Raw genomic sequence first — 22,930 nt, forward strand, 5'->3', positions numbered from 1 at the left:
CGTCTTCTGCACTGTATTTTCTCATTCAATTTCTTGCTAAATTTGCGAAGGAGGTTATACTTTTTAGGCAACTTTTAAGAGCAATTACTCCCGACCATACTGGTATTTTTTTTGGTAAGCGACCAGACTGGTTCTAAATAGTATTGAAACTATTGAATAATGCTGGGAATCCTCTGGAGTATATATATTATATGCAACAAATTATTGATGTATATATATATATACCCTTTGCAAGGCTACAATGGTGTTAAAAGGTACAAATTCATGTTCTTATTATTTACATATAATTTATAGGCTTTTGACCTCTAAAATTGAATGCTTTTTTTGTATGGTCAATACCACCACGTAGTGGGTGTGCAAGCGTTTCAAGTTGATTTTCCAATTAAAATTTTGTCTGGGTTTGTATTTTTCATTCCAATTTCATTTAATTTCTATCTCACTTGATAATTGATATGAAAAATATCCAGGATAATAAACACTCTTTAATAGATGTTTAGAATGGGCGGCCGAGATTAAAAGGTTCAGGAATCAGACACGGGCATCAAAATTGCAACTAAATTGGTTGCTTCATATACAAAGTTGAAACAAAAAAACATCTGAGAGACATTGGGCCAAAAAGAACACAGAGAAAGGAAAGAATATGATTATTTATTTAGTAACTGGTGACAAGGGAATGATGATATTCAGAGGTTCTTTTCTTGTACTTCATTGTTGGTAAGTGTAGGTACTGATATCATTCCATGACAGGCAGCACTTCATCTTCTTCTGTTGAGGAATGTGGAACTTCGGATCTTTAGGTACAGTTGGATGCTTCACTGACCTTAAACAAACAAAAACAACAATGGCAGAACACTCATTAAATCTAAATTTACACTCATTCAACCTGAAAGTTTGTAATTAACAGCCTGACTTAATCAATGAATCAAATACATTTGATCTAAATGGAAATGATAAAATTAAATCTAAAAAAGAAGAAGAACAAAAGACATAAAAAGAAAATAAGCATATTATTGACTCAAGTGTTCATATTTTCAGAAAGTTCCATCCAGTTAAGTGGAAAGGATCATAGCATATTGTAAGAATTGTATTGTCTGTTAGGCTCTTATTACAGGAGTGGACATATTAATAAGGATGTGACTTTTCCCATACTATGTTCATGACCGTATGATTACCAAGCACAAAACCAAGCAGAGAAGAAATAATGTTTTGTTGGAACTAGATCACCCTTACCTTCTGGGAATGAAAGGCCTGTCGAAATAGGGCATTGGCTGTGCTTTTGGAACAAGCTCCTTTCTCAACCGTCTTATTTCTTCTTCTTCTGCCAACTGCAAGAATAATACCAACGTATACAATTTATATTTTAAATATATATATATATATATACACTATTTTGTGATATCAGCTAGACAATCATTCCTTTCATATCATGTACCTTCTGCTGTCTGTCTCTTTCCATCTTGTATTGCTCAAACAGGCTCATCTTCTCTGCTACCTAGTTAAGCTCACAAGCATACAAATGAAAAGTTAACTCTTTTTTCGAACTGCTTGTATAACAAGAACACATGCATCTTGTATAACAAGCACTTACAAATAGTAGTTAGCCACCACAAAATATGGCAATATTTAACAACAACTACCCGGATAAGTTTTCTGATCAAATTAGGCCCCCTAAACAACTTACCAACAACCACAACAAGAGCATTAGTATAGACTTGTCTCAACCTAAATGTCAAACACTATGCCATGGTAAAAGTCTGTTAGGCCCCAAAAGTAAGGTGAAATTGGAGTCGGGGAAGTAAGATGTGTTCATTAGCAACTTCAAGAAACAAGGTAATTACAGTGCATTCTAACGGATTGGGGAAAGGAATGATGGCCTATTTAAATTCTCCCAAATGTATACATCTCAAAACTACTTTTTTTTTTTTATGAAATTAACCGAAGTTGTCCCGTTTGAAAGTGACATGTTAAAGAGTTCAGCATAGAATTTTATTTTGCTGCAAAAAAAAAAAAAAAAAAACTTTTAAATTAGCATTTTCCTTGCCGCATGAGCACTAGTTAATCTGTTTGCCTGCTAATGCAAAAAACTAAGCAGTACGATATGAAACTTAGTGCGAAAATGCATCTGATTGGAATAAATAGAAAAAGAACCTGATTGTCAAACTCAGCTCGTTCTACTGCTCGCATATCACTGTGAAGCTTCAGGTCTACTGGCCTTGTGCTTTCCTTCACTGGAGGCTTTATCAAGCACTAAGATAACAAGAACCAAACCGTTGCAAACAAGGTCATAAGCACATACAACGAATACTTAACTTAAAAAACTCTCTTGACTGCATATGTGCGAATAAAGGCAAAAACCTATCAGTAATTTTTGCCTATAACAATCAAGCATGTCAACTGTTATGATAGCATTTAAAATTAAAAAGGCCTCACCTCAGGTTCATCTGTTGTCCATGGGAGACCTTGTGCAACTGGTATCCGCTGCCTCTCATCCTCTGTCACCATTTCTTGTAATTTTTTCATAAATTCTTCCTCCTTCTGTCTTCCCCTTTGCTACAATGAGATTCAATTACCAAAGTTATAAAGCAGATTCAATGCAAGTTAAGTTGCAGTCTTCATAATTAATTCACTTTCCTTGAACTCACCTCTGTTCTTAGCTTAAACGGTTTTTGGCTGGTGACTTTAAGCTGCTGCTTCTTCCATCTCCTTCCACCCATTGTAGCAGAAGATTCAGAGCTCTGGAACCCAAAAATGAATATAAGAATAAGATTCCATTAGCTAACGGAAACACTCAGCTCCACCTCCAATAGTACTGAACAAAGTGAGTAAATCTTACATTTCTTCGGCTCCTACGGCCCCCATTAGAAGTCCTGCTTGAAACACTGAAGAAGCACAAACAGATTCCAAAGAAAACTGAATCAGAACACATATATAATGGAACTCAAAATAATCAAATTGGTACACCCACCTTCCCTGGCTACTATCCCACGAAGATGAAACCGAAATCCGTGAATCCAGACCAAGGTTCTCCGATGTCAAGAACAAATCTGATGGACAGAATGAAGAAGAAGAAAACTGTGTCTCAGCAACTTTAGGAACCTGCAATCCTGGTAAAGCCCATTTCATGGCCTCCTTTTTGTTCTCTTCTTCTTCCTTCTCTTCCTTCTCATCCGAGTCCTTCGAACTCGGTATTGAAAGAAGCTTCTCAAAGGCCTTCACCAGATGCATCACTCTCCCAGACCCAGGTTCAGGTACACTTTTCCTTGCCTCTTCCAACAACTTGTCTCTCCTCCTCTTAATCGTTGAACTGCCTATTTGACTATCCGACTCATTCAGCGGCGAAGCATCACTCTCCCCCACCTTCCCTTCATACCCATCTTCAACTTTCAGGTCTTGGAGCATCAAACCCTTCTCGATTTCCTCTTCAAGTTCACTCTCAGCTCTATCACAACCCTTCAGATGGTCCGATTGTCCGGCCTGTTCACTTCGATTCTTGAAAAACTCTTCCTGAGACGCCCTCAAATTCTCATAGGCCACACACAAACACTTCTTGATATCCCCACCACCTGCCTTCTCTTTGCACTTACAATCAACCTTCAACCCCACATTCTCTTTCTTGGAATTCTTCTTCGCTACCACGAACTTTCTCTCCCGGATCTTGTTCCGCGGCGAGTACCCGACCAGATTGGGATTCTTTACGGCCGATTTCTTGGCCTTTGCAGATTTGATTACTGGGGAACTCGTGGATTTTGGACCAGGGCTTGAATGAGAGACATTGGGGTTAAAATTCTCCTCAAGTTTATGGTTTTCTTGAATCTTGGACCGAGACCCACGTGTGTCTTTCACTGGGGTCACCGCCCCGGTGTTCTTGCCGATCAAATCCATCGGTAAGTGACCGGAAAACCGCAAAGACTCGCCGTAAAGGAAATGGGTTTTGGGCTCTTCTTTGATGGAGAGAGAGAGAGAGAGAGAGAGAGAGAGTTTGTGTGTGTGATCTTTTGGAATTGATGAAAAGTTGAAAACAATGAATGAGTGTTTTGAGGGGAGAAAAAAAATAGGAACGTTGAGATTACAGGGACGCTCTTGTAACGGCTAGTTGTTTCGGTAGGGTTTGGGTGTGGGCCGTATGATGAGGAATTTGAATTTTGGTTTGGCTTTCGCCCGTTGGATTCGTTGATTGGATTTGATCAACAACAGTTATTGCTGGACTACTTGCGAAATCTCGAATTTCTAATTACAGGAATGTCCTTGTTGTTTAAGGAAATACAAAAAAGAGAAACTTCGTTAGCGCGATGAGTTTTGGTGAGTGACCAATCAATGGTTGCCACGGCTTACGGATTTTTCAAGGTATTCATAACTTGCCCTAATTGCAAAGTTTAAAGGTTGAATTTGTCGTACCAGCTATTAAAGCATCCACATTGGATGTTTTAATTTATCATTGTCATTGTCATTATCATTATTATTATTATTATTATTATTGGTATTATTATTATTATTTTGATTTAAATAGGTATTGCTATATTTGGTTTAAAGTTTTTATTTTTGTCCATGTACTTTAATTCGTATCACAGATAATATTTAAACTATGAAAAAAGGTGGAAATAGTACCTCTATCCAAATTTCCTTCCAAAAACTAACGGTACTGACAGGTATTAACGCGTGTCTACTCTCAAGTATTGACACGTGTCCTATGTATTAAAAAAAATAAAAAACTTAAAAAAAAAAAATGAAAGCTTTAAAAAAAAAAATAGGGTGGCTGAGCCAACCCCTTGGCCGGTTTGGGGGTGGCCGAACCACCCCTGTGGCCCATGCGGGTGGTTCGGCCAGACCCAAGGGAAAAAGAGCAAGAAAAAAAAATTTAAGGGGATTTGGCCCCTCGAAGTAAGTCGACCACTCCCAAAGACCCCTCTAACCTCTTCTCTTTCTTTTTTTTTTTTAAAAAAAATAAAAAAATTAATGCTTTTAGTTTTTTTATTTATTTATTTATTTTTTTTAAGTTTTTTAATGCATAGGACATATGTCAACACCTGAGAGTAGACACATGAACAACTATTTGTTTTTTTACGAAAATTTAGACAGATGTACCATCTCCGTCTTTTTACATAACACATATACCATCTCTGATACGAATTGAAGTATATGGGGTTAAAAATAAAAATTTTAAACTACATGTACCAAAAAGATATTTAACCCTTTTAAAAAAATAATAATAATAATTTTGAAAAACAATTTCACTTCTTTTTTCTATTCTTTCTTTTAGGCTTAAAGAGAGAAGTAGAGTTTGGAGATAAATTTAATAAAATAAGAGATAAAGAATCTATGGTTATTAGGATAATGAACTTCCATCGATAAATTGATGAAAATCCACTTGAACTAAAAACTAAAAACATTTTTTTTTTTTTTTAAAAAAAAAATTATCATTTTAGACAAAATGGGGGTGGTCGGTCTGGGGGTTTTAATCGGCCGCCCACAAAAGGCCAAAAAAAAAAAAACACACACACACACACAAGAGAGTTGGCCTCTTGGTGGTAGCAAAATCACCTCCACGTGGCCAGTTTGAAGGTGGTTGAACCACTCCCAATTGGCCAACTTCTTTTTTCTTTTTCTTTTTTCTTTTTCTTTTTCTTTTGGCCTTGTGAGGGTGGCCGAACCATCCCTACGCCAAACGGGGATAGCTCTTCTTTTTTAAAAAAAAAAAAAAAAATGTTTTTTTTTAGCATTTTTAATATTTTGTAGCTTTCTTTTAATTTTATTTTTATTTTTAATGAGGCATAGGGCCACATGTCTGTTTTTTAAAGATGTTGACATGGATTTCCATCAATTTATGGACGGATAGACCATATATTTTTTTAGCCATAATTGAAGTACTATCTACGATACGAATTGAAACTAAAGTGAAAAATAAATAAATTTGTTAAATCACATTAGATACAAGGTATTTAACCCCCCATTTTTTCAATGAGAACAAATAAATAGATGTGGGACCATATGTTGGTTTTATTTAAGATTTATATGACGGATTAGGGGAATAAGATCTTATTCGTATCAAGTAAAATGGATATAATTTATTTCATGCTTCATATAAATATAATTAGAAAAATTTTAAACGATGTGCTAAAAAAACACACCTAGACCCAATTCACATTTTAAACACTTTGTAGTTGCCAAAGGTTTAGAGAAAAACATACAAAAAATGAGGGCCTTTTCCATGCACTTTTAATCTTAACCAAAGAAATAAAATGACAAGACATAGAGTTGGATGCGACTCATTTGGCAAGCTAATGTGCTCTAAAGTTAGCACTACGGGATGCATGTCTTCATTGCTGTCCAAGTGGTAAATCTATGGAGCTACGAGAGGATATCTTCAATTATTGGTGCAAATGACCAATCATAAAAAAGAGAAGACTAGTTTATGGTTAGGATAACAATAAGGAAATCATCCTCAAAATTAGAAGTGTAACACTCCAGTCTCATATTAGGAAGGGATGAATAATGCACATAGAGTGAGTGATTTATAAAGATACTCATGGGTGTTAAGTCATATATTGCCTAGTTATTAGGTGAAACTGGACTTTATAAGAGATTCTAAGAAAACTTTAAATTGACTAGTTCTTTTGGGGTAATAGCGCAGATGTGGCTACATTTGTTTTGGGTCGTTACAAATGGTATCAGAGCCACCTAGTAACAACAGGCCATGTGGCAATGGAGCACCACATGACATGGCCTTGACGAGGACGTTAGGAATTTAAGGGGGAGTTTGTAACACTCCAATCGATCCCATATTAAGAAGAGATGAATAGTGCACATAGATTGAGTAATTTATAAAGATACTCATAGGTGCTAATTAAGTCCCACATTGACTAGTTACTAGATGAAATTAGGATTTATAAGAAATTATAGAAAAACTATAAATTGATTAGTCCTTTTAGGATGATAACGCAAATGTAGTTAATGTTTTTATCTGATTTCTTACAAAAAGAATGGCAGCAAAAAGAGGAATTAAATTGAACTGCCAACAATGTAGATTGAGCTTCGCTAGCCTTTACTTCCAACAAGGGCAGTTTTTTGGATACCTCGGCAATGATATTTCGATCATAATAATTGAGAACCGCAGCTACAACTTTCATATATTGCCTAATATCCACGTCAAAGTTGGCTTTTAGAAATCTCACAGGAGGGGGAGTCCAAGCCAAATTGCTGGGAGAGGTGAGCTTCCATGCTGTCAAATGAGCCCGAGAGGTAGTACTAGAGATGTTCTTCAATGGAATGGCTAGATTTGGAATGGTCACTTATCCCTTTTCTTACTTAATAAGAAGAGCAAAGATTATATACTATGTCCACGCACAAGTGCGCAAAGGCATTGTTGGACTAGGTTTCCCTTGCCCCTGCAATAATTAGCAGACAATTGTGAGAGGTTTCAATGGGGCTCACCTACCCGAGTACCGTAGCATGTGCTTGAGTGAGGCCCGAGTGTCTTTCACAATTGCAATTGAACAGACTGCATTCCGAGCAAGTGATTGCAGCCAATTTCGATCCCAAGATGCAAGCCTAAACCCAACAAGAGTTTTTCACAAGCCCATGTCATTTAAGGCAAAGTGGTCAAACAAGCCCATGGCATGCATGTGTTCCACGCTTACTCTCTCCTCTTGTTGCTCCCACCAAGTGCGTGAAAATAACATATTTCCATTTAGCATACAGGGTTATCAACTTCCTTCTTATATAGAGTTGTGTGGAAATGCTGACCTTGATCTTAAAAGAAAATCAAGATTTGTTGGAATAGTGTTTAAGTGAGAATTTTGGTTCTCTCGAGTCTCCTACCCTGAAGACAAAGAAGGGAAAGAAAAGCTTTTATGTCCATCAAATACCTATTAATTAGAGATAGTCCTCTATTTTCCCTTTAATGTTAGAAATCTCATAATAATTCAAGTATGACCCACATGCCACATTCGATCTAATTAGGCATAAATTAGGGTGTTCGGTAATTTATTCAAAATAAAGAACGATTTTGAAATCAAATTGGAATTGATTTCTTATTCCTTAAGGTCGATTTGTGGGAGTAAAGTTATCTTTCTAGTAGTATATATGGATGCTATTTTGCTTGCAATCAATTATTTATGTTTGCTACATGAAACTAAATAGTTCATTGCTCAAACTTTGAAATGAAGGATTTGGATGAAGCATTTTATGTCATTGGCATAAAGATTCCCAAAGACTAAAAACAAAAAAAAATTAAAACTGTCTTAAAAAGCCTACATTCAAAAGGTTTTTGAGAGATTTAAAATGAAGGACTGTACAACCTTGCGTAGCACCTATTATTAAAGGAGATAAATTCAGTAAGGATCAGTGTCCACAAAATACATTGGAACAAAAGCAAATGAAAAGCATATCATATGCATATGCAGTATGCAACCAAATATATGCACAATTACGCACTAGTCTTGACATTGGACTGACAGAAGGAACATTGGGTCAATACCAAAACAACCCAAGTTTGGAACATTGAAGAGCTGCAAATAAAGTTATTTGATATTTGTAAGGAACCAAAGATTACAGCTTGACCTAAGTACAAACATACTAACCATTTGGAGGTGATTGGGTATTTAGATTCAAAGTTTGTTGGATGTGAAGACAACAAAAAGTCTACTTTATGATATATTTTTCTTCTTTTTGGAGAGGATATATCCTAAATAGTAAGCTGGCTACATCTATCATGATAGCAAAATTTATTACACACTATGAAACCACTACGCATGCATTATGGTTGAGAAATTTCGTTAATGGTCTAAAGATTGTCTATTTTATAGCGAGGCCAATCAAGACATTTTGCAATAATTCTATTGCGGTTTTCTTCTTTAAGAATAATAAGAGTAAAAGTATAAATAAGCACATCGACATTGATAAAACATTAAGAGGTATGAAGTGTCTATTAAGCATATAGGTATTGAGTTGATGATTGTAAATCCTACGACTAAAGGTTTACCCGTAAAGCAGTTTAAAAGTGATCACGTGAAGCATGTGAAACTCATTTATTCATTTTGTACTTAGTTTATCTCTATTGGTCCATAGACATGAAGTTGTTGTTACAATGTAATGTGCACATATATTATTTTAATCTGTTGGGGTATAAATAAAATTAGACCCGAATAACTTATTGGAAGGCTATTCATAGAGTTTAATTGTTCATAAAGTACTTATTTTGCTAGGGAGCACCTTCAAACCCTTTATACAAAGGGAATTTGATCCCATATCTCTTTTTACTAAATTGTTGGCGTTGCACTAGTGTAAAATCAAGGGTTTAGAGAATATAAACTACGTTACACTCCTCAAATTAATGTTTTTTTTCTTATAGGGGTTAAAAAACATTTGAGTGTAACGTAGTTTATATTCTCATAGGCGTTGCACATCGACATTAAGTTTTTCCTGCGTAAAAAATTAATTTTATAGGAGTTATCCCACAAAAACATATAATTTTTTGAACATTTTTAGATTCCAGGAGTTACCATCGTCAAGATTTATTGTTTCAGTTAAATATTTTTCATGTTGGACCTTAATTGTTAAGAGAGAGGGTTAACAATAAGTAACCCTAATAAGAGTCTACCCATATGGGAAACGGATTCTCTCCATTTCAGCCTGTCAGTAAAAAAAATAGGGATAAAATTGTCATTTCAAATTTTTAAATAATTTTGCCTTTATTTTTTTTACTGACCGACTCCTCTCCATTTCATTTGAAATGGAGAGGATCCGTCTGCACACATGTGTGCCGACCACATCCCAGATTTGTATATTCCCATGCTGCTTAGGTCATGTACATTGTACCATAATCCAATCGGCTCTATCAATTAGGGTGCGTTTGAGATTGTAATTTCGTAGACAATAAGTGCGATTTTAAATCAAATCGCAGTACATAAATCGTTTGTAAACTGCGTTTTTAAAAATTGCAATTTGAAAACGTAGAAAATCTGCTTTTTCAAATCGCAAATAAGATGATGTTTTTTTGAAAACGCAGAATTTTAAAGGCTAAATTGCGATTTTGTCAAACGCTTAATTGCGATTTTAAAAATAATTTTTTTTTTCAAATCGCACATTTTAAAATCGTTATTTTAAATCGCACTTTTTAAAATCATAAACCCAAACAGACTCTTAGTTTATTTCCCCACGTCTCAAATTATCTTTTGAGCAATATCATCAACCCGATTTTTCATAATTAAATTCAAAAATAAGGTTTCGTTGGATCATTTCATGATTGGATTTTGTTTAATATTGCTGAATTTAGGGCATTGCCATGAATCATCATTACCACGACCTATCAATTTATTTATTTATTTTATTTTATTTCATGTCATTCAAAGTGTTTCTTATTTAATGTGGCTTCGAATGCACTCCTCAGTTTTTGAGTCCTGAAGCAAGCTTATTCTTAGATTTGAAGTTTGCCCTTCGTACTTTACCAAATAAGGCACAATTATTATAATGTCCAATCATGACCTTTATGAAATGCACATGAAAGTTGCTAAGACGTTGTATGTGTAACGTGACTTCAATTCTTTTGGCACCACTTTTTCTTAACGAAAGATTTGAATGTTTTATTGATTAAACATCACGAGCATAAAGCTCTCACATCATAAAGTATAAAGTTCTGCAAAATTATAACAACCTGCTATGAGATTACATAGTCATAGATACAAATAAATTTTTTATAATAAAGTGTTATCTATGACTTTCGTCTTCCGCTAACCCATAAATAAAAATAATTTGAGAGTAGATCTGCTCCGAGCAAACTAGATATAAGACAAGTGTAGCCAAATATATTAAAAAAATTTATTTAAACCGGTTGTGAGAGATAACCCCTCACACCCGACTAACCTTCATCCCATAGATTACCCATGATGATAGATCTAAAAAGAAGAAAACTCTTATTCAAAGCAAAAAACACAACCAGTTAACAGCAACAACGATCAAGGAGGAGATGAACGGCGCAACACGAAGATAGATAGACGGATGCATAGCGAAGAGGCTAAAATTACTGATCTGGTCGGAGAAACACTTACAAACAAAAGAAAAAACCAAAAATGGGAGGGGGATGATAGGAGCGAGGAGTAAAAAGAGAAATGGAGATGATGAGGTCTCATATTTGTGGTAGCTTGTGTTGTTAAAAAAACATGGACAATAATTATAAGATGGACATAAATTTTCTACAAACTGGTTTGTAGGAAATTTCATACAGCTTACATATAAGAGTGACATGTGTCCTTTAAATATGTGAGAAGCACATGTTTTTTTTATTAATGTTATTAAAAAAGCATATGAGAAGTATATGTTATTAAAATCATAGCAAAATCATAGCAACATGTGCTTCTCACATGCCAATCTTATATATGGTTATATGAAATTTTTTACAAATTGATTTGTAGAAAATTTATGTCCTCATAAGAGAATCTATGTAAGACTCACTTGTTCAAATAAATTTTAACTGTCTAGTTACCTACTTTAAAAAAAAAAAAAAAAAAAAATGAGTTTGTTTCTCACTATTGCTATTCAAATTGCTTGGAAAACAATTTATTGAAAATTTCAATCCTGTGAAAACATGGCGGCCTACCATCTGTCCAAAATCTGATGATTATGGATGACATAATAAAAGGAATTTTTTGAACTTTATAATGCCTTTCTGGGATATTTTGGACGATAATAAAAATTCAGCCACCTCAAAACGTTGGGATCTTTTCGTAAAAGAATTTTGAAAATGAAAAAGGAAAAAGGAATCGGGTTGAAGATTCTTATGGCAAAAAGAACATATTAAAAAGGTTGGTATGGCAACACTTTCTATGACAGTTTTTTATTTTTTATTTAAAAAAAAATATATATTTTTAGCTAAAAAAAAAAAAAAAACTCAAAATTCAAAACACTTATAAATTACCTAAGAAAAGCAATGTGAAATATGCAAAATTGTTTGTATATATTATTCATCAAAAAATAAATAAATAAATTATTCGTATAGCACGTAATTCAAACAATTCACTGCACCTTATTTCCAAAAAAGAGCAAAGCGATGAGCATACATCTAATTTTTTTTTTAATTATTATTATTTATTTTTGGTCTAAGGCATACATGTCTGAATCATGATTAGCTTAGATTAAGTTTCCTTTTTCCATATCTTTTTCTTTTTGCCCTTTAAATCTACACTGACATTTTACCAGCCTCACCTCACTTCTTGACCACTTGACTTCTATCTTGATTACATTTGAGAGGTTGATAATCCTTGACTTAGATTTGGATCGGAATGAAGTGGCAAAATATCACTGCAAGAACTGGTGCAACATTAAATATTTAATAATATTTAACATATTTAATCTAGTACAAATCCATGCCAATAAATGTCTCTTGTTTTCTGTTATAAAAATATATATATATATATATATATATATATATATATATATATATATATATATATATATATATTAATAAACAATTCAAAACACAAAACACCCATACAAATATAAAAATAATTTCATTTTGTGTCACATCAAAATAATTTTTAAAATAAAAAATAAAAAAATACCTCTTAAAACACATTAACAAATATGCTTCATATCTCAATGACATGGTTGACAAACCTTTTGTTTGGGGCCGCATGTTCAAGGATTCGGAATTTACTCACAAAGAATTTTATGTTAAGAAAAAAAAAAAAAAAAAAATCTAATTTTTAAATATGATTAATATACTGCTCAATATGCATGCCAATTGCCAGCACCGTCGGGGAAGCTTTGTAAATGTGCTTTACAGAGCTTTGCTTTGCGTAGCAAACGCGTAGAATATCATATGCTATAAAAAGCTGTAGTAAGTCCATAACATTATTAACGTAGTTGACTTTTCAAGGTCCACACCACATGGGTACTTCCGTAATTGCAGTCTTAAGAAATAACGTATCTGTGCAGATGATTTTACATTTATACCCCTCCCCTCCCCTCTCCACCTGCTAAATGCGACCTTTTCTATATGAAAACGTGTTTCAGAATTGAGAGGTCCACCTCAACTGCAAGCACCCTGGACTGGGCAGTCCTTTTTGGCAAACCCAGGGGTAGTCTCGGACAAGCGTTGCGTATATAAATGGTCGTCCCCGCTCTTCTTCGTTCATAGAAATTACCAGAATCTGAGAAAGCCAGAGGACCTGAGCCCAATTGACAGGTAAATCTGGAACCCTGTTTGATTCATACTTTGTTGCAGTTGTCTGAATTGGAAATCCTTAATTTTTTTAGATTATTCGTTTTAGGTGTGAATGGGGTCGTAGGTTTAGTGTCCGTGTTCCTAATCCTCAGATCTACTCTCATTTTCACGTTTCTATTCTGGATCTGTAATTTGTTTATCCGTATGTAATTTTATGGTTAAGTGGGATTACTTTTGTGTTTGATACGCGCATTGGGTGGATAAATTGAGCTAATTGGCTATGGATCTGGTGGAATTTGTGATTGGTAATACGAATTGTTAGCAATTCAATGCGTTTTTTTTTTGGTTTTATGGCCCTTGATCTGTCACTTGCATTTCTACTCTGAGTGATCGTGGGTGATTCAGCTGTATTTGGGTCAGATCTGATTTTCTATAGCTCTCAGGATGATGTTCTTTCATTATTGGTCAAGTTACAACAAGTAGTGTCACTTTAGTGTTGCATTCGTGTCCTATCTATAGTCTTTGCTTCAATCAACCTGGAAATCCAAGGTTTCAGTTTAAAGGTTCATTGTCTTGGGGAAGGAGCCCACTTTTAAGTATAACACCCGAACCCACCCCTTTTCGCTCATTCTTCTCGAGATCCATTTCGAGTCTAAAAGTGTAGATCTGGGATGAAGTTTTGGATAAACCACATGACTTGTTTATGTTTCAATTGTAATGGAAAAAATGCTTGATTTGAGGTCGTAAGGAACTTGCACATAGTTAGAAAACCAATTTCCCAGCCGAACGCATAATGTGAAAAAGAAGACGTTTTTCCCTGTTCCTATTTTATTTAGGCCTTTTGGCGATTGAGGGTTGTGACTTATTTTGTTCGTTTGTTCAGCCAAAGAAGTTTCGTGTTCTCTTTATTGATCTCCTTATTCTCCAGAAGTGTGTGAATTCTAGAATCATTTTTATCAGTTGTGCTGTTGTATCTGTGAAAGCGGGTTGATTGCAATTGGGAGATCTGGATACGTTTTTTCTGTCTCTGATTCATATAAACTTAATTTTGTTCAGGTTTTAAAGTAGAAAATAAAAATGGTGAAGATCTGCTGCATTGGTGCTGGATATGTTGGGGGCCCAACAATGGCCATAATTGCACTTAAGTGCCCATCTGTTGAAGTGGCTGTTGTGGACATCTCTGTTTCTCGGATCACAGCCTGGAACAGCGACCAGCTCCCCATCTATGAGCCAGGCCTTGATGGTGTTGTGAAGCAATGCCGAGGCAAGAACCTTTTCTTCAGCACCGATGTTGAGAAACATGTCTCAGAGGCTGATATAGTGTTTGTCTCTGTCAACACCCCAACTAAAACTCGGGGTCTTGGGGCAGGGAAGGCTGCAGATCTGACATATTGGGAGAGTGCAGCTCGCATGATTGCTGATGTTTCAAAGTCTAACAAAATTGTAGTTGAGAAATCAACAGTCCCAGTCAAAACCGCTGAGGCAATTGAAAAAATTCTGACCCACAACAGCAAGGGAATCCAATTCCAAATTCTTTCGAACCCAGAATTCCTTGCTGAGGGCACTGCAATTGAAGATCTTCTTAAGCCAGACAGAGTCCTCATTGGAGGCCGGGAGACCCCCGAAGGCCAGAAGGCCATCCAAGCATTGAAGGATATTTATTCTCAGTGGGTCCCTGAAGATCGTATACTAACCACCAATCTCTGGTCTGCAGAGCTCTCAAAGCTTGCTGCCAATGCCTTCTTGGCCCAGAGAATATCGTCTGTTAATGCCATGTCAGCTCTCTGTGAGGCTACTGGGGCAAATGTAACACAGGTATCTTATGCTGTTGGTACGGACTCGAGGATTGGTCCCAAGTTCCTCAATTCTAGTGTTGGTTTTGGTGGATCCTGCTTCCAGAAGGATATTTTGAATCTGATTTACATCTGCGAGTGCAATGGCCTTCCTGAGGTGGCAGAGTACTGGAAACAAGTCATCAAGATCAATGATTACCAGAAGAACCGCTTTGTGAACCGTGTTGTTTCCTCTATGTTCAACACGGTCTCAAATAAGAAGATTGCAGTCCTGGGGTTTGCTTTCAAGAAAGATACTGGTGACACAAGGGAGACCCCAGCCATTGATGTGTGCAAGGGGCTTTTGGGTGACAAGGCCCGGCTGAGCATATATGACCCGCAGGTCACTGAAGACCAGATCCAAAGGGACCTCACCATGGACAAGTTTACTTGGGACCATCCCATTCACCTGCAGCCAATGAGCCCCACCACTGTGAAGCAAGTGAGCGTGGTTTGGGATGCGTATGACGCAACAAAGGATGCCCATGGTGTTTGCATTTTGACTGAGTGGGATGAGTTTAAGACTCTTGATTACAAGAGGATTTATGATAACATGCAGAAACCAGCTTTTGTATTCGATGGCAGGAACGTTGCTGATGTAGAGAAGCTGCGTGAGATTGGTTTTATTGTGTACTCAATTGGTAAGCCCCTGGATCCATGGCTCAAGGACTTGCCCTCTGTGGCATAGAAGAGATGCACTGATCGAGTGGCCGGTGTTGCGGGTCAAGGAATCATAGTTGGAGGCAATCAGTTGGATTCTTTACATAACTTTTTTTAAAGAAAAAACGATTTTCGCTGCTTCTTACTTTCCCATCATAGTCAGCTATTTGGTATAAGTCTGGTGAAAGTAAGAGGCTCTATGTTTTGCCCTACATTGTATTCTGAGTTATTACTGTCTGTCTGTTACTTGTTTGCTAGAAGACTTTACTGGTCTTTGTTTGGTTTAATCTTCTATCATTATTAGAATGTTAAAAAAATTTCCAAAGCACTTGTATCAAATTCTTATCAAGAGTTTTACCTTAATAATAATAATACATATACTGTTGGGTTTGGCCTGAATTCTAAGCTTTCATGAAGAGGAATAGGATCCTCTCCATTTGATTTGAAATGGGGATGAATTATTTTATGGTTCAAATTTTATTTTGTTACCACTTCGATTATTAGCTCTCAATTCTTCTGAGCCTCCTGAGGCTGGTACAAGTCACTCAAGACTTTTTATTTTTTTCTAAGCACTCAGACTTCATATAGCTGGAAATTCGATTCGGAACAAAAGTTTATGTAATTTTTTTTTTTTTACCACTACATTCTTTTGATATAGCATAAAAAGGGACTGAAATTTTCCCATAAGAGCTGATTTAATGTGACATTTAACCAAGCCAGTCTTGACCAGAATAAATTGGTCTTTCTTTAGCCATATGAGATACCAAACTAGACGTAGGTTTGCCGAAGAGGTCATGACTACGCAGGACAAGTAAAATGTAAAAACTGTGAGCTCCAATTAAGATAATCGAAACCATCGAGTTTGACAGAGACCGAGGCAGTAATGTTAGGCAGAATGAAAGCTACTTAAGCGAAAATGGTAGATGATAATGATTGAAATGATAGACGTGAACTTGAATTGAATTCAAAGATACAAAGGCCATTCGAGGGGCCTTCAGCCTTCAAAGGAATTGAATACAACTTGGCTAATTTCTTGAAATTCTAATTCTTCTGAGATCTGTGCCTCGCCAAACTCGTCAGCCATCAAGATTCACTCCTCTCAGATCTGTTCTGTTGACTCCTCAAGCCTACCGTTTCCGACTCTCGCACTTCTCCACATTTCCTCTTCTTCGCATCTTCTTATTGGAACCCTTTCTTCTTATATTTTCTTTCCGAGACCCTATTTCCTTTTCCCAACTCTAGACATAACCCAACGATCATGTCCGAGACACGTAACAATCATTCCCGGCTCTTTAGGCTCTAAATAAATCAGTCTGTTTGACAACCCGTTCAATACCCACTTGTTTTTAAACTCGATCCGAACTTGATTCATGACTATAAAAACCCGCTCGATTATTAAGTAACACATACCTGACTCGCTCGACAAAACTCTATTAAGGCTCATGAGCCTAGCTCGTATAAAGTTCGACCCAACTTGCTCATTCGACTCGATTAAGGCTTGCAAACCTAGCTCATATATACACATATTATGTGTGTATAAATATGTACTAATTTAATATATTTTTTTTATTAAGTAAGAAGATTTTATTAAAAAGCGTAAGGCACCCCTAAGTACACCGGGAATATACACAAGAACCACCAAAGCTAGCTCACAAAAAGAAATAACTCAAACAAACCCATAATGATCAACCCTAAAACCTGAATCACACAAGGAGTACCCATAACACCCAGAACCCAAAACACAAAAGAAGCTCCCATCAAACACCCAAACCTACCCCGAAAGCACTTGAACCCAACATAAAAAGACAAAGGATTGAATGTGATAATTCACCTCAATGATCTTTTGGGTGTTGGCTACTCTTATTTATAATTACATCACAGAATATTGGAAGAAGAATAAATTAAATACAAACATTGAAAACAATGAAAACTTAGAGAACCAAGAACTGAAGATGGTTGGCTATTCTGGATGTCGAGGTAAATTCATAGCACCTAGCTGATGACTTTTCATTTGACGAGGTGGGTGCACTTCATTTGGCTGATCACTGTTCACGTTCAACTTTTCGTTTTCAGTAGACATGTCTTGCATTGATGCTTCAATAGCCCCCCGCAATCGCAACGTTGGAGGTGCAACGTTGAGATTGTTCCGTAATAAGCAGAAGCGTACTGTTGGGAGAGGCTTTGTGAGTATATCGGCAATTTGGTCTTTGCTGGACAGAAATCTAACTTGAAGAGTTTTCTTGGCAACACGATCACGAACAAAATGGTAATCAATTTCGATATGTTTCGTGCGAGCATGATAAACTGGGTTAGAGGACAAATAGGTGGCACCAATATTATCACAGTAAAGAGTGGGAGCTGAAGGCAGAAAAACCCCAAGGTCATGAAGAAGATATTGTACCCACAATAGTTCAGCAAATGCATTAGCCAAGGCTTTGTACTCGGATTCAGTACTAGATCGAGAGACCGTTGGTTGTTTTTTTGAGCTCCAAGAGATTAAATTGTTGCCAAGATAGATGCAATAACCAGAGGTAGACTTTCTGTCATCAGGGCAACCAGCCCAATCAGCATCAGAAAAAGCACTAAGATGCATGGAGGAGCATTTGGAAATGAATAACCCATAAGTGATTGAGTGTTTTAAGTATCGAAGGATTCGTTTAACCGCAGACCAATGATCATTCCGAGGGTCATGCATGAATTGAGCCACTTTATTGACAGCAAAGGCAATGTCTGGTCTTGTGAAAGAGAGATACTGAAGAGCTCCCACTGTGCTTCTGTACAAGGTTTTATCAGAAAATGAAGGTCCCCTGAATTTGCTGAGAGAAGTGGATGAAGACATTGGAGAGTGGACTGGTTTGGCGTGAGTCATTTTTGTACGGTGCAAAAGATCAGAAATGTATCTCTGTTGTGAGAGAAATAGGCCTTTAGCTTGGCGAATGACCTCAACACCAAGAAAGAAGTTCAAGTTTCCCAAATCTTTGATAGGAAAATCATGGGACAATGTGGCAATAAGCTGAGATAACACATTATTGCTTGAGCCAGTAAGTATAATGTCATCAACATAAATGAGAGCAAAAATCCGAATGCCAGCAGAATTAAAAATGAATAACGAACTGTCCGTTTTGGACCCATGGAAACCAAGTTCAAGAAGTCTTGTACTCAATCAGGAGAACCAAGCACGAGGTGCTTGTTTTAGGCCATAAATGGCCTTTTGAAGCTTGCAGACTGCATGAGGATGCTGGGGATGAGAGAAGCCCGGTGGTTGGGCCATGTAAACTGTTTCAGATAGGTGACCATGGAGAAAGGCATTACTTACTTCGAATTGGCGAAGTGGCCAGCCAGATGAAACCGCCAAAGAGAGCACAGTCCGAATAGTGATGGGTTTAACCACCGGATTAAATGTTTCTTCAAAATCAATGCCAAGTTGTTGATGAAAGCCCTTGGCAACAAGACGGGCCTTATATCGTTCTACACTGCCATCAGCTTTTCTTTTAATTCTGAATATCCATTTGGAGCCAACCACATTCATTGAGGGATGATAGGGAACAAAGGACCATGTCCCATTGTGAAGGAGAGCATTGAATTCCTCTGACATGGCTTGTCGCCAAACAGCATCCTTGACAGCTGAGGTGAATGAGGTGGGTTCTTTTTTTGAGCAAGAAAGTTCAGTGGTAAGGGCTCTGGGTAATGGATAGCGAATTGTGCCATCGGTGAACACTTTGGGTTTGGAAATATGATGCTGAGACTGGGTTTGCATGGTATGAGTACGAAGTGGACGGGATGGGTTGTTGGGTTGTGCAAGAGCGACTGTTGAAGATAGATTATTACTTGAGTGATCTGTTGTGGAAGCAGGAGACTCTGGGACAGGGGAGGGTAAAGGATGGGGCAAATCTGAGGGAGTCGAAATATTTGGAGTTGCAGAGGAACTTGCAGGAGGAGTGGCATTAGTAGGTGGAGTGGCAAAGAGACTGCTGGTATCATGTGTCAGAGAGCTGACTAAATGTTGCGGGTGTGCTGGAGAGGCCTCAAGAGAATGGGGAGTAGATGTGGACTGTGCAAGGCGAATTTCATGAGGTAGAAGGCTGGTTGTATGGTGTGGGAGGGCTGGAGAATTTGTGAGCTGGTGCTGAAAAGGAAAAACAGATTCGTTAAAAATAACATGTGTGGCTATATAGGCACGACCAGTTGAGATGTTGAGACATTTGTACCCTGAATGTGGCTTGCTGTAGCCAAGAAAAACACAGGATTGAGAGCGGAAGGAAAATTTGTGAGAATTGTAAGGCCTTAGGAGAGGCCAACACTCACAACCAAAAATCTTAAGAATGTTATAGTTAGGACTCTTTTGGAAAAGAATTTCAAAAGGAGATTTAGAGGGATTGTTGGAAGACGGAAGCCTATTAATTAAGTAGCATGCGGTGTCAAAAGCATCATCCCAAAATTGAAAAGGCACATGAGAATGAGAAAGAAGAGCCAAACCTGTGTCAACAATGTGACGGTGCTTCCGTTCAACACTTCCATTTTGATGGTGAGTATAAGGACATGTTTGACGGTAGGAGATGCCATGTGTAGCAAGCATACGTTGGAGAGGAATAAATTCTCCACCGCCATCAGTTTGAACACTTTTGATTCGACAATTGAAGTAATTTTCAACAAGAAGTTTAAAACGAGAAAAGACAGAGGAAACATCAGATGTAGTTGTTAAGGGAAACAACCAAGAGTGGCGACTAAAATCATCAACCACACATAAATAGAATCGTTTATTAGCATTGGATAACAAGGGGGCTGGGCCCCATACATCTAAAAATAAAAGTTCCAAAGGACCATGAGAAACAGATGGTGATTGACCAAAGTGAAGGCGATGAGATTTGCCTTGTTGACATGAGGAACACATTGCCGAAGGCTTATTTGATGAGACTGGAAGATGATGACTGGAGATAACATGACGAACGATTCTAAGTGCAGGATGACCAAGACGATGATGCCATTGATCCACCGAAACTCGCTCACCAATAAGTGCAGTAAAATTGGAGGACATGGGCTTATTTATTGGCCACGGATATAGGCCACCCTTACTTGGGCCTTGAAGGAGCAATCTCCTCGTGCGAATATCCTTGACACGAAAATAGGAGGGATGAAAATCAATAAACACATTGTTATCATGAGTAAATTGATAAACAGAAATAAGATTCTTTTGAATTTCAGGGACATGTAACAGTGAGGATAATTGAAAATTGCGAGAAGGAGTAGATAAATTTCCCAAACCCGTGTGTAAGATTTTCAAACCTTGGCCATTTCCTACACGAATCACCTCATTGCCAGAGTATTCATCAGATCGGACATTCAGCTTTGCTAGATCATTAGTGAGGTGATTGGTAGACCCAGTATTTGGGTACCAATTCATATCAGGAGAGGAGGAGGGTGATGTGAGATAGGCTGCTGGAGGATAACTGTCACCTTGATAGGAGTGATCAAACCGATGGTAGCATTTTGCTGCTGTATGGCCTGGCTTGTGACAGACTTGGCAATGTGGACGATTTGATGAGTTGAAGGAAAACGTAGAGGATGAGCCTCTTCCACGTCCTCTGCCTCGACCACGACCACGACCTGCTGGAGGACCAGAATTGCTGCGATGATTTTTGGAATAATTGGAGTTCTAACGTTGAGCCATATTGATGCTAGATTGTGAGAGATCAATGGTATTGGCAAGTTCAAGACGTTGCTCATGAGTTAAAAGTAAACTATATAACTCATCCAGGGAAACAGGTTCAAGACGTGTTGTAATAGATGTAACAAGTGGATCATATTCAGTGCCTAGCCCAGCCAAAATGTAGGAAACAAGTTCTGTCTCTCGAAGTGCTTCATTGCTGGCAGCAAGAGTGTGGGCAAGATTTTGGGCTTTTTGATAGTAGTCAGAAATAGAGAGAGCATTCTTTTTTTAGGGTGGCTAGTTGATATCTTGACTGCATAATCTTGGCTTTTGACTGGGAGGAAAACATTTTTTCTAAAGTAAGCCAGACATCCCGAGAGGTTTCATGAGAAACCACATGAGTAAGAATGGGTTCAGAAAGTGTGGATATTAACACACTGAGAATAAGTTTGTCTTGCTGATACCAAGCCATATAGGCTGGATTTTCAATGAGAGTTGAAGAAGAGGCATCATCTGTGATAGAGGTAATCACCTTTAGTGGGCAGGGGGTGGTGCCATCTAAATAGCCATCTATATTATGGCCTTGAAAATAAGGAAGCAGCTGGGAACGCCATGAGGGATAGTTGTCACGGGTTAACTTGATTTGAAAATTGGGATTGATATTAGAGAGAGGAACAATGACAGCAACTGGATTATTAGGAGAACTTGAGTGAGTATGGGATTGAGTTTGGGAAGATGAATTGGAGGCCATGGATATAGACGATGGTCTTAATATGCTCTGATACCATAAAAAGACAAAGGATTGAATGTGATAATTCACCTCAATGATCTTTTGGGTGTTGGCTACTCTTATTTATAATTACATCACAGAATATTGGAAGAAGAATAAATTAAATACAAACATTGAAAACAATGAAAACTTAGAGAACCAAGAACTGAAGATGGTTGGCTATTCTGGATGTCGAGGTAAATTCATAGCACCTAGCTGATGACTTTTCATTTGACGAGGTGGGTGCACTTCATTTGGCTGAGGACTTTTCATTTGACAAGGTGGGTGCACTTCATTTGGCTGATCACTGTTCACGTTCAACTTTTCGTTTTTCAGCAGACATGTCTTGCATTGATGCTTCAATACAACAGACCCACAAAACCTGCAAGAAAATCCGAACAACCCTCTCCAAAAAACACCCACAACCAAAAATAAATAAGAAAATCAAACCCAAAATACAAAGTAAACTCGAAATACAATAAAGCAAACCCAAAATACAAAGAAAAGCTAGAGCTATGGTGAAAAAAAAAAAAAAAAGGTGCATGGAGCCTCTCGCACTAGCGCATCATAGGTGTGTGGAGACACAAGCCTCCGAAGCGGAGTGAAAACAGCTGGAAGGACCACCAAAAAAAGCGAAAACTGCCAGAGGAGCCATCGGAGAGGTGCATGTGTGGAGGAGAGGTCCCATTCACCACAGATCTAGCACCCAAAAATCAGAAACACCCACAGCCACGTGCGCTGGAACAACACGTGGCGGCCACCCACAGCAATGCCGATGGCGATGAAGAGCCGGACCACTACGGAGAGATCTCCGGAGAGGCACATGGACGGTGAGGAGGCCCCAAAACCCATAGATCTACAACCCA

At 37.5% G+C, this 22,930-nt stretch overlaps 2 protein-coding genes across 2 annotated transcripts; one reads left to right on the forward strand and one right to left on the reverse strand.

The window, feature by feature from the left end:
• Positions 1-484: 484 nt before the first annotated feature.
• On the reverse strand, positions 485-4,155 carry LOC133861057 (microtubule-destabilizing protein 60). The gene is made up of 8 exons (XM_062296753.1): positions 2,966-4,155; positions 2,834-2,879; positions 2,643-2,735; positions 2,431-2,550; positions 2,149-2,247; positions 1,433-1,492; positions 1,231-1,325; positions 485-820 (listed from the first exon to the last, which is right to left on the reverse strand). The coding sequence occupies exons 1-8, from the start codon at positions 3,880-3,882 to the stop codon at positions 706-708; spliced, it is 1,545 nt and encodes a 514-aa protein (XP_062152737.1). The 5' UTR covers positions 3,883-4,155; the 3' UTR covers positions 485-705.
• An 8,864-nt stretch (positions 4,156-13,019) lies between these two features.
• On the forward strand, positions 13,020-16,047 carry LOC133859625 (UDP-glucose 6-dehydrogenase 1). Its single transcript, XM_062295089.1, has 2 exons — positions 13,020-13,177; positions 14,213-16,047. The coding sequence occupies exon 2, from the start codon at positions 14,234-14,236 to the stop codon at positions 15,674-15,676; it is 1,443 nt and encodes a 480-aa protein (XP_062151073.1). The 5' UTR covers positions 13,020-13,177; positions 14,213-14,233; the 3' UTR covers positions 15,677-16,047.
• Positions 16,048-22,930: the final 6,883 nt, after the last annotated feature.

The sequence above is a fragment of the Alnus glutinosa genome, chromosome 2 (genome assembly GCF_958979055.1).
Source record: "Alnus glutinosa chromosome 2, dhAlnGlut1.1, whole genome shotgun sequence".
NCBI classification, from domain to species: Eukaryota; Viridiplantae; Streptophyta; class Magnoliopsida; order Fagales; family Betulaceae; genus Alnus; species Alnus glutinosa.